General features: G+C 32.7%; 1 protein-coding gene across 2 annotated transcripts; it reads left to right on the top strand.

The window, feature by feature from the left end:
* The first annotated feature begins 984 nt into the window (after positions 1 to 984).
* LOC105794121 (uncharacterized) lies at positions 985 to 16,633 on the top strand. Of its 2 annotated transcripts, XM_012623118.2 has the most exons (13): positions 1,002 to 1,225; positions 1,738 to 1,792; positions 2,119 to 2,390; positions 2,476 to 2,550; positions 2,642 to 2,700; positions 2,822 to 2,957; positions 3,194 to 3,290; positions 3,397 to 3,463; positions 3,807 to 3,905; positions 4,584 to 4,673; positions 7,894 to 8,048; positions 15,974 to 16,075; positions 16,170 to 16,633. In XM_012623118.2, the coding sequence occupies exons 3-13, from the start codon at positions 2,138 to 2,140 to the stop codon at positions 16,315 to 16,317; spliced, it is 1,281 nt and encodes a 426-aa protein (XP_012478572.1). In that variant the 5' UTR covers positions 1,002 to 1,225; positions 1,738 to 1,792; positions 2,119 to 2,137; the 3' UTR covers positions 16,318 to 16,633. The 2 variants fall into 2 exon arrangements, with proteins under 2 accessions (XP_012478575.1, XP_012478572.1); XM_012623121.2 differs by lacking the exons at positions 7,894 to 8,048; positions 15,974 to 16,075; positions 16,170 to 16,633 and adding an exon at positions 5,149 to 5,984 and having other exon boundaries at positions 985 to 1,225.
* Positions 16,634 to 16,862: the final 229 nt, after the last annotated feature.

Below are 16,862 nucleotides of genomic sequence, written 5' to 3'. Positions count from 1 at the left end.
TAGAGAAACACTGAAGAAAGAAAGAAGAAAGAAATAATATTTGTAGTAATGATTCCACTCAAACTTGATGAACTCAAAATTAATCTCTCAATTCTAATTATTGTAGTAACCAGAAATACCTATCTACCACTTTAAAAAGATACAATCTTTCCTTTTATATTACTTTCTTTCGTTTCCATTATATATATAATATGTATGTATGATTTTGTGTATATATATTATAACACAAAACTTTAACGGTATATATTTTATTTAAAACACTTTCTATAATATAATATATAATATATATTACCTATATATTATATAAAACAAATAGATAAAATAGGATGGCTGTGAGCTTGTTAATTTTGGTGTTATTTCATTTTAAGTTAAAAAAATATTTTTTAAGTGGTAACGTTATTTGATATTGAGATAGATAATTTTAGATTTTTTTTATTTTTCATTTTAAATCAATTTATTATTTAAATATAATTTTAAAAAGTTTTGATTATTTATATATAAAATCAATAAACGAGTTTTATTGAGCTTGAATTAAAATAGTTCAAATATATCTCGAGCGAAGCTTGAACCTAGAAAATAATGTTAGATTGAGCTTGAGTGAAGTACCAAGCTCAAACTTGAGCTTCCCACTATTCAAGATCAGCTCGACTTTATGCAAATGATAATACTCTTATTATATAAGAATTTGAAAATAACAAATTAAATTAAATTGGTTAGAACTCTAATTTTAAAATTTGAAAAAGATAAAGAAATAAAAATGATAAGAGTATAAAGAGTAAATATGGGAAAATAAAGGGAGTGATAAGAGAATTGGAGAGTGATATAGATAAGATTAAAATTTAGAAAGAGGTTAACAATAATTAAGAGACAGAGGTCAAAGGTAGAGGGAATATTTTATTCCTAAGTTAATTATAATTTTTGGGGCTGAAACGGAATTAACCGTGAGCATACTGAAATGGAATAGCTGTGAGCGAGGCCTACCTTACTTGAGAATATTCTAACATTTTTAATTTCTAAAGTACCACTAGAAGGGCCGGCAGGGCGTTTCCCATCACAAAATTTGATAACACTCATAATTAATTCCTTACGAATACGATTGCAATTTTCATTTCCTTTCTTTGACAAATCCATAAGCCAAAGCATAATAATGAGCATTTTTACCCAGCTACTCTGCCAACCGCTAGGGTTTGGACTTTGGACGTTTGGAGTTTGACTCGGACGCATGGTCAGAATTTATCTTCTTTTTCTTTTTTTTCCTTTTTGATTTTCCACAGCTTTGATCGATTTCTGCTTTCCGTCACTGAATTGAAAACTTTTCAATTCTTTTCTCTTCTTTCCGTTTGATGATTGATTATCTGCTTTCAGCTTTAATTTTTCATTTGATTTGACTTCTAATTTCTGATATGCTTTCTTGACTAGCAATCTTCACTAAATTCAAATAATGCTCTCTAATTACTGTTGTTGTTAAAGCTGCTTGTGAATCGAACCCATAATTCTTCACTTTCACATTCTTCTTCTGAATTCTGCATGCAAAACTTTCTAAAATTGTGTTATAATGGAAAGCCCATCCACTAGTTAGCTACTTGTGTTCCACTGCAATATGAAAAGGTGATGAATTGTCAAGTTCCCATGGCTATCTTGTGATTCACTTGCTTTTGGTCTGTTTACTCATTCCCTCTCCTTTCTTTTTCTCCTAAAAAAAAATAATTTTAGGTTTTGTACTTTTGTTGGATGCAGAAACTACTAGACTTTTGACCCATCCCTTCACCTTCTTCTGATAAGGGACAACAAGGTGAGTAAATGCATTTTTTTTGTAAGAAAAAAAAAAGGTCGAAAATCTTTTGGAGAGTTGTAGTTAGAGTCCTTTGATGGTGCTCGTGAGTTACCTACTACTTCTGCTTTATTGGTTGGACATTTAATTAGTTTTTTCTCCGTTGCTTTGAGTATTGCAGCACATATCTGATTCTTTTGCTACATATGTCTTTGCTCATTAACTTAATGCCATTTACTTTTATGATCTATCAGATTATATTGGCTACACTCTTCATATTCCTGTCTTTCATGCTGGAAATAAGTCAGTTTGTTATAGAATTTGACTAAATTTGCCTGGATTGACAGATATAGTAACTCTCAAGATATGGGATGTCTGGTTTCAACTCCCAAGGATTCTGGGGGAAATAGGCGGAGGCCAGGAAATATTGGGGAAGTTTCTGTATATGTACCAGGTTTACGAATTCCCAAGTCTGTGGATTTCTTTCAATCACTCGGTGGTCACTTGTCAAAGACATTAGTGGAACGCCTTACTGCCTTGAGAACTCGTATAGTTGTTATGGCTGGCCAAGAAGCACCTACAATTACAAGAACAAGGAGGAAAACTGCTACACAGCATGGTTTGTTGCTGGCTAACCAGGTTTCCTAATAAACAGATCGTAGTAAGCATTTTTACTGAAATTTCAGTTGAAAATCTGTCTTCAGGGGGTTCAACATTGGCAGATCTTCATCAGGCTCTTGAAGACTACTTGCCTGTGCTTTTGGGATTAGTTACAGATGGTGAAACATATTATCAAATTTCACTCCCTTGAAAAGGTTTATGTGCTGTATGAGGAGGAATCTAACATTATGGTTCATTGTTGTCATTCAGGGAGTCAGCTACAATATAAAGTACAGTTTATTTGGGTAAATCAGGAGGATGATGCTGAGGTCAGACTGTGGGTTTAGGCTGTTATTGTCAACATGCCTTCTATTTTCTTTTGTTGTATATTATTGGGTCGCTCTTCTCTTTGAGGAATAAGATTTGATGCAAAGCAATTTTTTTTGGCAGGAAACAGCAATGTTTAATGCTTGGTATGAGGTGTTGTCAGTATTGCATTTGATGGCGATGTTATTGTTATCACAAGCCAACTTATTGCTTCTTCCTAGGACTTCTGCTGATGGTTATCAACCAAAAGTATCAGAAGGTATGTTGTTAAGAGAAAGAGAAGAAATTTCAATGCTGATTATTCTCTTGGGATGCTATTGCTTTTGTTTTTCATTCTCCTACTCCAGACTTTTTGTTTTTCAAGTTTAAAAGGTTGATTACTGGCAAATCTGTTGACCCTTTCTTCTTAGCTTGGATTTTCAGTCTGGTTTTGCCCTTAATCATTTTTTCCATGGACCTAATGAGAGAGGACTGCCTTTTTCTCTCAATAAACAGAAAGCAGGCGAGCTTCTATTGATATTTTCTTGAAGGCTGCGGGGTATTTGGATTGTGCTGTCAGACATGTTCTTCCCCAGTTGCCATCTGAACTTAGGTGTACAAAGATGATATACTTGCAGTCAAACTTTCTTTAATATATTCACAATCAATTCTTGCGATCTAATTTAGTAGCAATCCATTGGTCTCTACTTTGGTTGTAGGAGAAATTTGCCAGTAGACCTAGCAGAAGGAGTTCTTCGAGCACTATGTTTGCAGGCATTAGGACAGGTACTAACTTAATCTCTTGATTGATGTAGGCATGAACTGTTACGTTACTTGTGAATCAAGTTTACAAATGTGGACTTTGAGGATATCACTTGGTGAATTTGTTCTTATAATGAGTATGAATACATTTTGTGAGCAAAAATCTGTTCTTTCATTATTCTTATATTCCTGTAAACACTTCAGTGACAGTCTGAATATTGTTGCACAAAATCTCGTCTTATTTTTATTTGAGTCATACTTTTTAGTTTTTATAATGTGTGGCCGTGTGCGTCTAAGAATCAATCAGCATAGACCTTGCAAAGGCATTTTTTTATTGTCTCATGGTTTAATGTTATTTTTGGTGTAGGGTGTTGATATCCAACTTGGAATGGCAATTGATAGTACCAAGGCTACTCTAGCTGTGAAACGAAGGCTTGCATGTGAGATGGTAAAATACTGGCAGCAGGTATGAATGCATCTTTTGTTTTGTCATTTCTTATGTTTTGACCTTGAATTCAGCTGTACTTCTTGCTTTTATCAATTTTGCTTTCAATTTGTTTTGCATACTTGGGCAAATCAATAGGTTTAGGATTACCCATTCCAGTGCCAATCTAATTCATGCAATCAGTTTACCAAAAATTCACTTAATGAATCTCCAAGGATCTAGTTCTGGAGCTACACTTGAATGACTTCTTTATCCTACTCGGTATTGAGCATCTACTAGCGTTGCCAACAAATTTTCACACTAGAAGTCCTAAGTTTTTGATCCTCTCATGTGGATGAATGAATGGGTTTGGGTCCGCTTGGCCCAATCTGTATTCCAACATCATATATTGTTGTTTGTGTGTAGGCCTTGTATTATACTCTACTGCAAGTGTAGTATAAATGTGATTAAGGGTCTCCTAATAACCACACCTCACTCACAACTTTTGCCACTTAATGAACTTCTCTCATGGCATTTTTTTTTATCATAGTTCGGTAACGAGGTTTTTGAAATTTTACTTATTCAGCAGAAGAAAACTGTGGTTTGTCTTCATTCTTCTCTAAGCCTTTCCTGAATCATTCATCTTGTCTCAATGTAATCATAAAAGTCTAGTTAGTGATTTTCAAATGTATACTGATATTTTTTGCCATTTCTTAACAGGCTCAGGATAATGTTATGAATCTTCCACTATCAAATGGATGGGGTGAAAAGCATCGGCTTTTTATAAAATGGAAATACATTGAAGCTAAGGTACTTAACCCTTATTTTCTTTCTCTATTTTTTTAGTCATGAGAACTAAAGCATGGTTATGTTACTCTCCTAATGATTCTTAAACTCAAATATTGGTTTATGGTATTTGAAGAAATAATAAACAATATGTACTTGATGTAGCAATGTCAATCAAAGGGATATTTACTGGACTTTCTAGCAGCATGAACTATGTTATGATAGTATCTCTAGGATTTATTGTATCATATCTTTGACTTTTCTTATTTGTATATCTAGTTACTAGTATAAATAGGTCATGTAACATAATGCATAGATGCAAGGAAATATTTTTCAGAATGCTTTTCTCTTTTCTCTCTCTTTTCCTCTTCTTTTTTACGGCTGTAATAGCAAAAACAGTAAGTTGTAACAACAGCAGCCTTGTTTGTTGTTCTTCTTCTTCTTCTTCTTCTCTCTCTCTCTCTCTCACTCTCTCTCACTCGATTTTACATGGTATCAGAGCCAACCGAGTCTCACCGCCCCTACCATTAAAAAGCCCAGCCTCTGTCAACCCTTCGACCAAAAAACGGCCACTGGAAGCTGTGCGTGTGGGACACATGCTCCACCCTATTTTTTCTACCCCACTCCCACGCGCCGACGCGTGAGGGTGTGTGGGCCACGCCTCCAGCCACTGCTTTCCTCCGTGAATCTTCCTATTGTCCATCCGCCTACGGTGGTGCTGTCCCCATACTGATTCAACCTCGATTTCTATTTTTAATTAATTTTCTCTCTCCCTTGCTATGGATACTGTGTTCTCTTTGGAGGCAATCTAATGTCATGGAAGAGTAAGAAACAAGATGTAGTAGCGAGATCTAATGCAGAAGCTGAATATCGGGCTATGACTCTAGTTACTTGTGAGCTAATTTGGTTAAAACAATTACTTCAAGAGTTGGAACAAGAAACTGTCAGCCCAATGAAGTTAATATGTGATAACCAAGCAGCATTGCATATTGCCTCGAATCCAGTGTTTTATGAAAGAACCAAGCACATGGAGATTGATTGCCATTTTATAAAGCAAAAGATTGAGTCTGGATGTATCTCAAACAAATGATCAGTTAGCAGATGTTTTAACTAAAGCTCTTAAAAAGCCTTGCATCGAATATATATGTAACAAGCTAGGAGCCTATGATTTGTATGCTCCTGCTTGAGGGGGAGCGTTGTGATAGTAATCTGTTATGGTAGTATCTCTAGGATCTATTGTATCATATCTTTGACTTTCCGTATTTGTATATCTAGTTACTAGTGTAAATAGGTTATGTAACATAATGTATAGATGCAAGGAAATATTTTTCAGAATTCTTCTCTCTTTTCCTCTACTTTCTCACAGCTGTTACAGCCTAACAGTAAGCTGTAACAGAAGCAGCCTTGTTTCTTCTTCTTCTTCTTCTTCTTCTTCTTTCTTCCTCTCTTTCACACTCGATTTCACAAACTATATTTCTCTTCTAGATAAGAAAGAGATTAGGGAACAAATTAGACAAGGCCATCAGCATGATGAATAAAGAGTGAGTGGCACACTATTATGGGAGAACTGTGATTGGACAGATTTTGGACTGCATTAAGGCTTAGTTTAGCAATGCTTCTAAGAAGCACTTTTGGGACAAAAAACGCTTTTGAGAAAAGCTAAAATTTTCTGCTTTTGGAAAAAGTGCTTTTGGGACAATTTTGGGCTTTTGAAAAGCACTTTTTCTCTTAAAAGTGTCCTGTTTAGGAATGATTTTATCTTAAAAGCGCTTTTTGTCCCAAAAATGCTTCTTAGAAGCATTGCCAAAGTGGCCCTAAGTGACTGCGAAAGAGGAAAAGTGAGGAACATGGAAATTGAAACAAATGACAAGTAGGAAAAAATGCCATTTTGGGGTACAATAGTAGTAGTAGTGTTTAATGGGGAGGAAGAAAGAAACATCCATACACTGCCATTTGGTTTGCATAGTTTGAGCCAAATTTTCATTAACTGAGCATGTATATTTGAATAATTCTTTATTAGTTTCTTTTGGCTGAGTGGTATGCCTCTACAATTTTTTTTTTGTATTCAAGACCCAATAATAACATCATTTTTAACCTTGCATGATTTATTTCACAACTAATATAGTAAAACGAAAAAATCTTAACCCTCTACCAGGGATGATGAATTTCTGCTCCTTTTTCTCTTTTAAGACCCTATAACTAGCTGTATAGGGATTCTTGGATGCTACACCTTTGAGCAAACATAACTATTAGCTTTGTATTTCTACTGCACAAGACATTCTCAGGCATGGTGCCTATATCTGTAGGATATTGCTCTGATTATTACTTTTGAGTGTGTATGATGACTTGTTTCTGTAGAAGGGTTGGTCTTGTCAACTTTGGGTCTTATCTATTAGCTATTAGGATTGTACCTAAATAGTTCAAGTTTATTCTTTCTGAGATCAAATTTCTTTTATGATGTTACTTATGTATCACAATAATAGAATGAGGCGTACATTTTACTTTGGGGACGCTTATCCTGATGATGAGTAGGGTTCTTCTGTCTTTCTAAATTTCGATGTGAAATGAGCTTTTGAGTTTGAAATATTGTTATTGTGTGCAAACTATACGTTGGCATTTAGGAAGTAATTCAATAGAAACTGAAAATTTCAAAATTTTATCTACTTTAATTGAATTCTACTGAGGAGTAAAATTATGTAAAGATTCTGAAGTTTGACTCTAGGAAAAGTATCACTATTTTGTTATGCTTACTATGCGCTTACCATCTGAAATATTTGAAATGTGTAATGCTTTATGTAGATGCAAAGGCTGACGTTTCAATAATGCGCTTTATGAATCTTTTACCTAATTGACGTAAATCTCTCTTTCCTTAAAGTAGAATTCTTTTTTCTTTTTTCCTTTGAAGAACTGACAGTGACAATCTTAATGAGCCTACTTCAGATTCAGCTACTAACTATAAGATAAATGGAATGAATTTTGGAAACTCTCTCTTCCTTTTTACTTGGATTTCAGCCAGTCAAGGAGCATAGATGGATTATACATGCAAAATCTCTTTTGTTCACTTCTATTTTTGTAGGTTTGAGCTGACCTTTCTGTATGAAATCATCTTGTTAGACAGTAATGATGCACGCAACATGTTTTTTTTCTTCTAATATATGATGCTAGTAATTATGACTCTCTTGAGGTTGCATTTCCTGGTTTGTGGTAGTTATTTAATTATATTTGTTGATTTATACAAACACAGGCTGCAGCATATTATTATCATGGTTTGATTCTTGATGAGGGAAATACAGAGAAATCTCATGGTATGGCTGTAGCTGCTTTGCAAGCTGCTGATGAATATTTCAAAGAAAGTAAAAGGGCTTGTGAGGTGTTTAATGCAGCTCATCCTTTATCCAGGTAACTTATATTGGATCATCTCTGGATTTACATTTTTTCTTCCATTCACCCTTTAGCTTTTGGATTGCTAATTGGCTTTTTGCGGTCTGACATTTATCCACTATCAGTGTGTTTGGTTCACGTAATAGAATGGATTAGTGGTATAGAATAGTTATTATCAATTTTGGTTCATCCAAGCAAGACATTGTCGGAGTATTATATTAATTTTATGTTCAGTTAGTTCAATGACTAGGGTTTTAGTGAATGTAAAAGACTAATGTTATGGCCATGGGTTATGGATTGAGTCACCGGATAATTCACAAGAAAACCTATTTTGATTGATAAAGCCCTACCCTTGTAGCACTTCCTACCTTGTGAAGAATTGAACTGTTGAAGGGAGTTCCTAACCTTGGAACTCGTCAAAGGAAGCTCCTAACCTTAGACTCGTCAGGAAGGGAAAATCTTAAACTTCTTTAAATTGGAATAATTTTCTGTCTTATTTTATTACTAAGACTTGCCCCCTTAAATAGTGGTTACATAGAGTTTTATTCTTGTTAAGAAATTAAAATTAACTTGTAGAATAAGAAACTATAATTTAGGACTTTTAATTGCTATAAAACACTTGCTAAATTAATTATTCTAATTAGGAATATTATTAAAACAAACTTATTTGTCTTCTGTCCATTTTGGTGCCTTTGACTTCTTGTCTTGCCCAGAAAGGCAACCGTAACAAATAATTTATCCTTGCATAAAAGCTATCATAATTTCTTGTAGAATGATACTAGTAAATTATAATAATATTTCATAAAATTGCATTTTATTTCTCTATTTTTTTCAAAAGAAGTTTTCTTCTCCATTTTCGTTTTTTGCTTCTCTTCTTCATTTTTTTTTCTTTTCATTGGCCAGCCAAATCTTGTTCCAAAAACCAAATCATGGCGTGGGGGCATTGGCACCCCCTACAACTAGATTGCTTTGTGCTCTAGACTAGTACTTCTGGCATCCTTTTTGTCACTTTAACCTAAAAATCTCATCCTTTGGAGGTGTTGGTGGTGCCAATGAAAATTTTTGGTGAAAATTCTCTCAGAGGACATTTGGTTCAAGTAATCTCACATTCTGAGGGTAGTATAAGATTTCGGAATGATATTCTTTCATTTAGATTTTGAAGGTTACCTTGATCCAATAATCGTACATTTCCAATAGTATTAAGATCCCAAAATATAGGAGGTAATCTCAATACTACACCTCTTCCTTAGGTAATCTATATTACTTCCGTAACCTGAGATTTTTTACAATTTTACCTTCATTTTTAATGACTTTAATTCATTTGACTTAAACGAAAACAAAGTAATAATAAAAACTAATGAACCAAATTGTCGGGTCCTTTAATATATTTTTCAAGTAACATTTCAATTATATATATTTATTATTAGTTGAGAAGAATTAATATTTTGTCCATTATGTTACATTTTATCTATTACATTCCAACTGAAATGCTACTTTTATAACAATTTTATCATTCCTTTTATCATTTCAAGCTAAATTTTACCTCAAATTATAACAAATAACATGTTTTAATAAAAATATATTTTTAATTCTTTCTTTTCCTCATCACTTTAGTCAAAGAGAAGCCTTGCTTCTTATTATTTTCCTTCGATTCCAATTGGTATGAAATTAATTTACCCCATAAATACTATCATTTATCAATAAAATAAAATACTATAATCTTCTACTTTTGTGTAGTAGAAAATATTAAAAAATGCAAATTCTATGAGGAGAATTTAGTAAAATGTGTTTTAGTAATCTTACATTCTGTCTATCGAATAACTAAATTTTACATTTTAGTCAAATGAACCAAATAAGGTAATATAACGTACCCTGTAATGTGCTAAGTAATTTATATTCCTATAATCCTATTATCAGAGGTAACTTACATTACATGAACCAAACGTCATAATTTTATCATATATGTGAGGATAAAACATCCATACTCTATGTTTTCTGTCCTCCATGATAAATCTGCATAGTTATTCTTCAGCTTTTCTGAATTTTTTGAAGCAGCTAACTGTGTTCTTAGGTCATCGCACTTAGGTAATCTTAGGCTTGTGAACTCCTATGGTTGTTTTGGTGGCCAAGGGCTGTTCACCAATAAAACCCACTTGGGTTTGAACCTCGGGGGAGCAAGTGGTAGGCTTTTATTTGGGCAGTGTGCGTGTGGTGTGGGTATGTCCTTACCATGGGTGTGTGAGTACTAACCCTTTAATTGTACATTACCAAAAAAAAAGGTAATCTTAGGCTTGTAAGAACATGAAATGAATAAAAAGGTTGCTATGCAACTACAATCCTATCGTCTATGTAGGGGTTAAGAGTTCATGCTCATTCATGGCCATCCTAAACCCTATAATGTTGCTGCTGCTCATTAGTACTTATTGAGTTGGTCATAAAAAAATACCCATTAAAAGTCTTCCCTTCTCATTATTAAAACTTAATGTTTTACCTGCTCCTGCAATTGGCACAAACTTATTCAAGGTGCCATATTAGGTGCTATGATTGTATAGTGTTGCCATGAACTATTCTTGATGTCAATGAACAAAGTTTTGGGGTGATGAGATAGAAATAACGGAGATAGGAGAAACAAAGAGGAAAATCAAGGGCTAAGGTGAAGGAAGAAATATAGGAAACTAAGGAAAATTTGAGAGGGAGAGAATTCTGAAGTCATTATTATACCATTGACCTATGTAAATATTTAAGTATTCGCAGCATCAAATATTTATTTAATATTGATATCCGTTTTTAAACATAACACTGTCCTTTAATTGGACCAGATGGTTCTATTAGTTGGAAAGGGAATTGAGACCCCATCTATTCAACCTCTCGTGTCATGAGGCTAGAACTTTAGTTTAGCAAACTGCGCGGTTATAGGTGATTTCTTTACGTTAAATCCGCCTAAGTCAGTCTTACTCTTGAAAATGAGAATTCAAAAGGAACTTCTCTAAAGCACCGGGATAAAGTAGAAGCAACTCAAAAAGACAAAAGGATTTAAATCGAATAAAAAAAAGCACAAGAAATAATAGCACACCAAGTATTTGAGTAAATTCTCTCAAATATTCTTTTAACTTTGAATGATATACAAGGGATGAAGTGATTACAAATGAGGGGAAAATCTCTATTTATAGTTGAGTTCCCTCATATCCAATGGTACAAATTGAATTACATCAACGGCTAATATTAGTGCTTATCTATAAGATGAGAGTCTTAAGAGATTTAAACTCTATACAATTTTATCTTTTAGGATTTACATTAACCATGGTAACTCTAGTTTTACTGAAGTGTTTCACTAGGCCACCAAGGCTTCAAGTAGATGGGGCTTCTCCATGTGTTCCACAAATTGGACCAGTTCAAGTGGATCAATTAAACCAATTTAATTAATTGACCTTCATGAGATGCTCTGTGCGCACTCGTCACTGGCTTTGATGCGCGGCCTGTGACACTAGGCTAAGGTTTTTTTCCTAATAGTTTATAAGATGCAAAGCAACAATCTCGTTACCAAGAGTCATTTTCATTACTTGAGTGCCTATAGTAAGACAAGGAAAAGAACAAAAGGCTTTAAGAAAAATATTCATCCGACAAATGCGGGCCCAGCTCCCCAATGAGGTATTTTATTATCTACAATAGAGGGATGCAAAAGAGTACCTTATTAGTAGCAAAAGTCTGTTAGTCCCTTGATGCATATCTTGTAGTAAATTTAAAATCCATATAATTCACAACACTTTCCTCTTTAATCCCAGCACATTTGGTAAAGAATTTCCCTGGATCAACAAGAGAAGTGTCATGTGGGAGAATTAAATCAGTCAGAATTTGGGGCTAGTTACTTAATGGGAAATGATCAAAACAGAAACCACTAATTTCAAATCACAAGCATCAACTAATTCCCCCCAATAGACCTCTGAAGAGGTAGCACACTGTGCAAACAAGTTCAATGTCTTTATCCACATCTTGTAGGTGCACTTTCTTTTTTCTGTTGCATATCCAACATCATCCTCTTATCCATTAATATGGTTCTTGCCTCACTGGTGTGTCCTTTCAAAAGTAATCTTCCTCTGATAATCAAAGTTCCAATATTTCATTCCTCAATGTCCTGCTCCAGAAGTTAAGCTTGTTCTGGATCATGCGAAATTGTGTGATCTTTGGTATTGCTTGGAAAACACTTAATTGAATAACCACTAACCGGTTAGAACTGGTAGCTACCAGCTTTCTCTACTCCAAAAAACAGAAGCTGTTCAAAACATTATTTGCAAAAAGTTAGTTTTGGGGAGCTATAAAAGTGGAAGCTATATTGGTGCTTTAAAAGAAAGCTGTAGTGAAAAATTTATAGACATTCAATAAGATTTTTAAATTGAAAATTTTTCTTGGTCGTATCACATAAATTCAATTTGATGACATTGTTTGGTAGCTCTACCCTAATTGTTATTCTTGTTGCCCTGGTTAGGCCAATTAGGCTCAAGGACTGTTGGTATTGAAGGCAAAAATTTCTTATTCTTAGCAGTGCTCCCATCCTTGAGTTCTAAATTGAGATTGCCCTTCTCAGTGGTGATACTATTCATAAATTCTAACAATGAGATGCCCTTGGGTTGACCACAATTAGAGGCGGTAAAATGAGCCCCAAAAAATAGATCCTAAGAGGTCTGCACCTAGAAAAGCTCGAACCCGAACTTGAAAAGCCTCAAACCCCAAAAAATTAAACCCGAATTTAACACTAAAAATAAAACAATTATATATTCTATATATAATAAAATAGTAATTTTTGTGGAAATGAGATTACCACTGTCACACATAAGCAAAAAAGCTCTATGTTCTCTTATTGCTTTTTATTTGCATTATTTATTTTAGCTTTTGATTCGTTGAACATAATTTTACATTTGATCATTTAATTCTTTTCTTTCTAACTTTTATTATTGCATTTCATTCGCATTATTTTTGCTTAAGATTCTTGTAACATAAATTTACATTGGATCATTTAATTCTTAGCTTAGATGATTCAAATATAAGAAATATTTATACATTGACAAGCAACATCTCTTACCCCAACTATTGGTAAAAGAAGACAAATTACAATTATACATTATACAATTCTAAGTACAATTAGAAATTCCAAATTATATGTAAATATTAAAATACAAAAAATACATCAAATAGGTTTTTAATGGAAATGATAAAAATAGAACAACATAATCTTGATTAATATATAAAATATTCAATTCATTTGTGGACTGTCAAAAAACAAATCAATAATGAAAATTAGTTAAAAATATATATTAAATTTATCGTGAATGGCAATCCATTTAATAAAAAACATAATATGAAAAATTTCTAGTAAGTTGTTATTAAATCCATAGAATTATCTTTTTTTATTATTATTTGTTTTATCATAAGTAGCACCAAAGAGATATATGTAGAGTTTGCTAAAATTTATGCGTTTCTATGATATAATTATAAAACTATCATGAATGTTTAAATTGTTAAAATATTTACTTTTAAAATTTTTAAATATTAGTGCATATTATCTAATTTAATTTAGTAATTATTTTATCAAGATACCTTTTGTTATCCAATGAAAAATAGTTCTTAAACTTTTATTATTTGGGATAATAGTTTTAATAAAAATATAATTAAAAATATTGTATCACAAGTTGCAACAAAAGTTTGCTTAAAAATAACGATAAATTAATAATTTATATTGTGATGTAAACATTTGAATTATAATGAAGAACAAACCTGAGCCTAAACCTAAGCCTGAATCTAAAAAAATTCCAGACTCAAAATGCCTGAACTCAAAAAAACATGATCCTGAAAAGTCCAAACCTAGAAAAGCTTGAACTCGACCTAAAAAATTCCAAACCCAAAAAGACCTGAATCGAAATAACTCAATCTAAACCCGTCGGAATCGGCTTGATTGCTTCCTCTAACCATAGTTATCAAACTATAAAGAAATGATATGTTGGGAAAAATTCCTAAGTCATCTCTTAGCAAGGAAGCAATTTTGCAGCTTCATTTAAATAACATAAAATTTGAAAATACATTTATTTGTTTGTGTAAAAATAAAGAAAAAAATTTCAAAAGTTCTATGAAATTTCAAAAGGAAGTTAAGCAACTTAAACTTTTTATTCAAATTTCACCTAAAGGTGTAGTTTCTCAAAATTTCTGAAAATCCTTTTATTTAATTTACATGGTCCCATTATACAATAAAAACTTAAACCACAAAATATAATTTTAATAACTTTAATATATATTTTAAAAATCTAATGGTACCCTTATTGCATATTTTTCCATAATGGATGTATTTTTTAAAAATACTATTATTAATTTTATAATCATTTTTATCTCATGAAATTCATATTTGCTAATGTAATTTATCTAAACAAAATAATTACAAATACTAGCATTTGAAATGATACATAAAATATTTTAATTTCAAATTTCTTCAAGATATTAAAATTCTCCATCCAATGACATTGTAAGAGCTTTTACATCCTTCTTGTTTTCCTTTTTGGTCCATGATTAAACCTACTAGCTTTATGAAAAGGATCCTCCTAAGCTGCACTTAGTGTCATCATAAATTTTCCCATAGAACCAATTAGTTACATTATTGGCGAACCTAGTAGTTTCTTCCTAGTAAACCATATATTTTGGTTGGTCAAATGACATCACTGAAACAATTCATTGATTGTTTCTGGCTGATCTTTGAATTCACTAGCTTGGCTTTCCTTGAAAAGATTTTTGGTCAGGCTTTTGTGAATTGGGCACACTAGAATTATCGTATCTAGGTATTCTACCACTCCATATGAAGCTATGAGCCAAAGACTTGGCCTTGGTAATTCTTACTCTTCCTAAGATTGGTAATCTCTTTAGTTGTCATCACAATCTTTTTATTATAAAAGAAATAATTATATAAAATGATGCATAAACTGATACGTTCAGTAGTCTTACTAGAGTATGACTTTACACTAATATCTGATGCCAGTTAATGCTTTGGTATCAAAAAATTGGCTAAAGTAATATAACAAAAGAGTTTCTATACTTAAATCAATTTGTCTAGGTAAGTTCCTATAATTTTGTTACACTCGAATAAACCCTTTTTCCTTTTAATTGTGCCTAAATAAACCTGTAACCTTTAATTTGCACTTGAATAAAACCTTAAATTAATCAAAATTTCATTTCAAATATGGGCTTATCTGGATACAAATCAAAGGGTAAGGGTTTATTTGGATACAAATTAAAAGATAAGGCTTTAAGAAAACTGAAACAGTTTATTGCCTCTTTTAGTATTTTAGCCTTTAAAATTTTGAAAATTAGTGGATGCCTTAGTCAACTTGGTAATGAAACTCTTATCGTATTCCTTCTTTGTACTCATTTTTTAACATTCAAAGACAAATATCTCCCATCCTCTCATCTTATTATAAATTATTTCAATAACGAGGATTTATCAGATGACTTCTTTTAGTGTGTTATTCATTGATTTCAAGTTGCGCCTAAATGTACTTCATCTAGATTTCATGTCTAAAGTCATTTCGCTGTGCATTTTGGAGTACAACTCTGTGCTGGGCCTTCTGAGGTTTGGCTGAAGTGGGTTGCCTAGTGCTTAGAATCTTGGTTTAATTGACAGCATGATGGTGTTATGAGATAATAAGATTTATTGGTTCATTTTCGTTGGAAACAAGTACAAATAGTTAATTTAATTGGAAACAAGTACAAATAGTTAATTTAAATTTCCCAATAATGATAGACTGAGATGTATGTTTATTTCGCTGCGTAGGTGGGACTTGATATGGTAAAATAATGTTCCAAATAATTTCCATAATTCAAATACGCTTGCTCTGTTTGGCTTGGATCTCTATTTTTGCTTTTAACTGGCAAAGTTGGCATTTTCTTCTTAATAATTGTTGGTGCAGAAACCCACCTCTTTGGGGAACCATGAAGTATCTATCCGAGAAAATTCCGAAAGACACTTCTAGCAAGGTGCGGATAAACCGTGACCTCTACTCTTATGAAAAGTAAGTCTTATGGTTTCTAATTACAAATTCGGGGGCAAATAGTTTTGCATAATAAGCCAAATACAATAACCTGGGTAATGGTAATGTTATTTAGAATCATGGAGACGGCTCCAACTTTGCCAGATTTTGCTCTAGCATTGAAACCTGATGAATATCAGCTACCTCCAGCGGATCCCTCCTGGAATGAGAATGTACAGTTGAGCCACATTGGCATTAACCAGGTTAACCACGATAAAAGATAATAGTTGATAATTCGTAAATTTTGTATCAAAGAGATACAGATGCGGATGCAAGGGCCGTTCAGTTCATTCACAAACGATGATATTCATGTTAGATAAGGTGAATTGAAGGTGGACTTTACCAACTGTGATTGTTTGTGTGATAGATGAGGTCCATCCACTTGTAGCTTTTCTTTCTCTTATTGTTGTATTGCTTCAAAATATCTTTTTTTCCCCATAAATAAAATATATGCTGTAATGTAATAAGGCCTTCATGAAGCACATATTGCGTGTAAATTGTTTGATTGCAAAAGTGCAATTGTTCTATCGTCTTTTTATATTCCCTTTCCTTTTTATTTTTTTGATTATTTTTTTCCTTTTTTTATTTTTTTTACTTCAATGTTATGTAATATGTATTGTCGTTAATTATACCATTAACCTTGTATTATACAATCTCTTCAATTTGAGTACCTAAAGAATTAAGCACTATATTTCCGTTAAACAAAGTATTAGAAGTCTATAAGGTTGTCGTATTATGCAGCCGTATTAGAAGTTTGCCTAAGGAATCT

Source organism: Gossypium raimondii, chromosome 3, assembly GCF_025698545.1.
Source record: "Gossypium raimondii isolate GPD5lz chromosome 3, ASM2569854v1, whole genome shotgun sequence".
NCBI lineage: Eukaryota > Viridiplantae > Streptophyta > Magnoliopsida > Malvales > Malvaceae > Gossypium > Gossypium raimondii.
Note: the sequence above shows the minus strand (reverse complement) of the source record. Positions and strands in the feature narration are given on the sequence as shown.

Excerpts from the sequence above, each read along its gene's own strand:
- LOC105794121 (XM_012623118.2), top strand. The coding sequence starts at position 2,138 with ATGGGATGTCTGGTTTCAACTCCCAAGGATTCTGGGGGAAATAGGCGG. Across the intron at positions 2,551-2,641 it reads TTTGGGATTAGTTACAGATG|GGAGTCAGCTACAATATAAA; the intron begins GTGAAACATATT and ends GTTGTCATTCAG. Across the intron at positions 16,076-16,169 it reads GACCTCTACTCTTATGAAAA|AATCATGGAGACGGCTCCAA; the intron begins GTAAGTCTTATG and ends AATGTTATTTAG.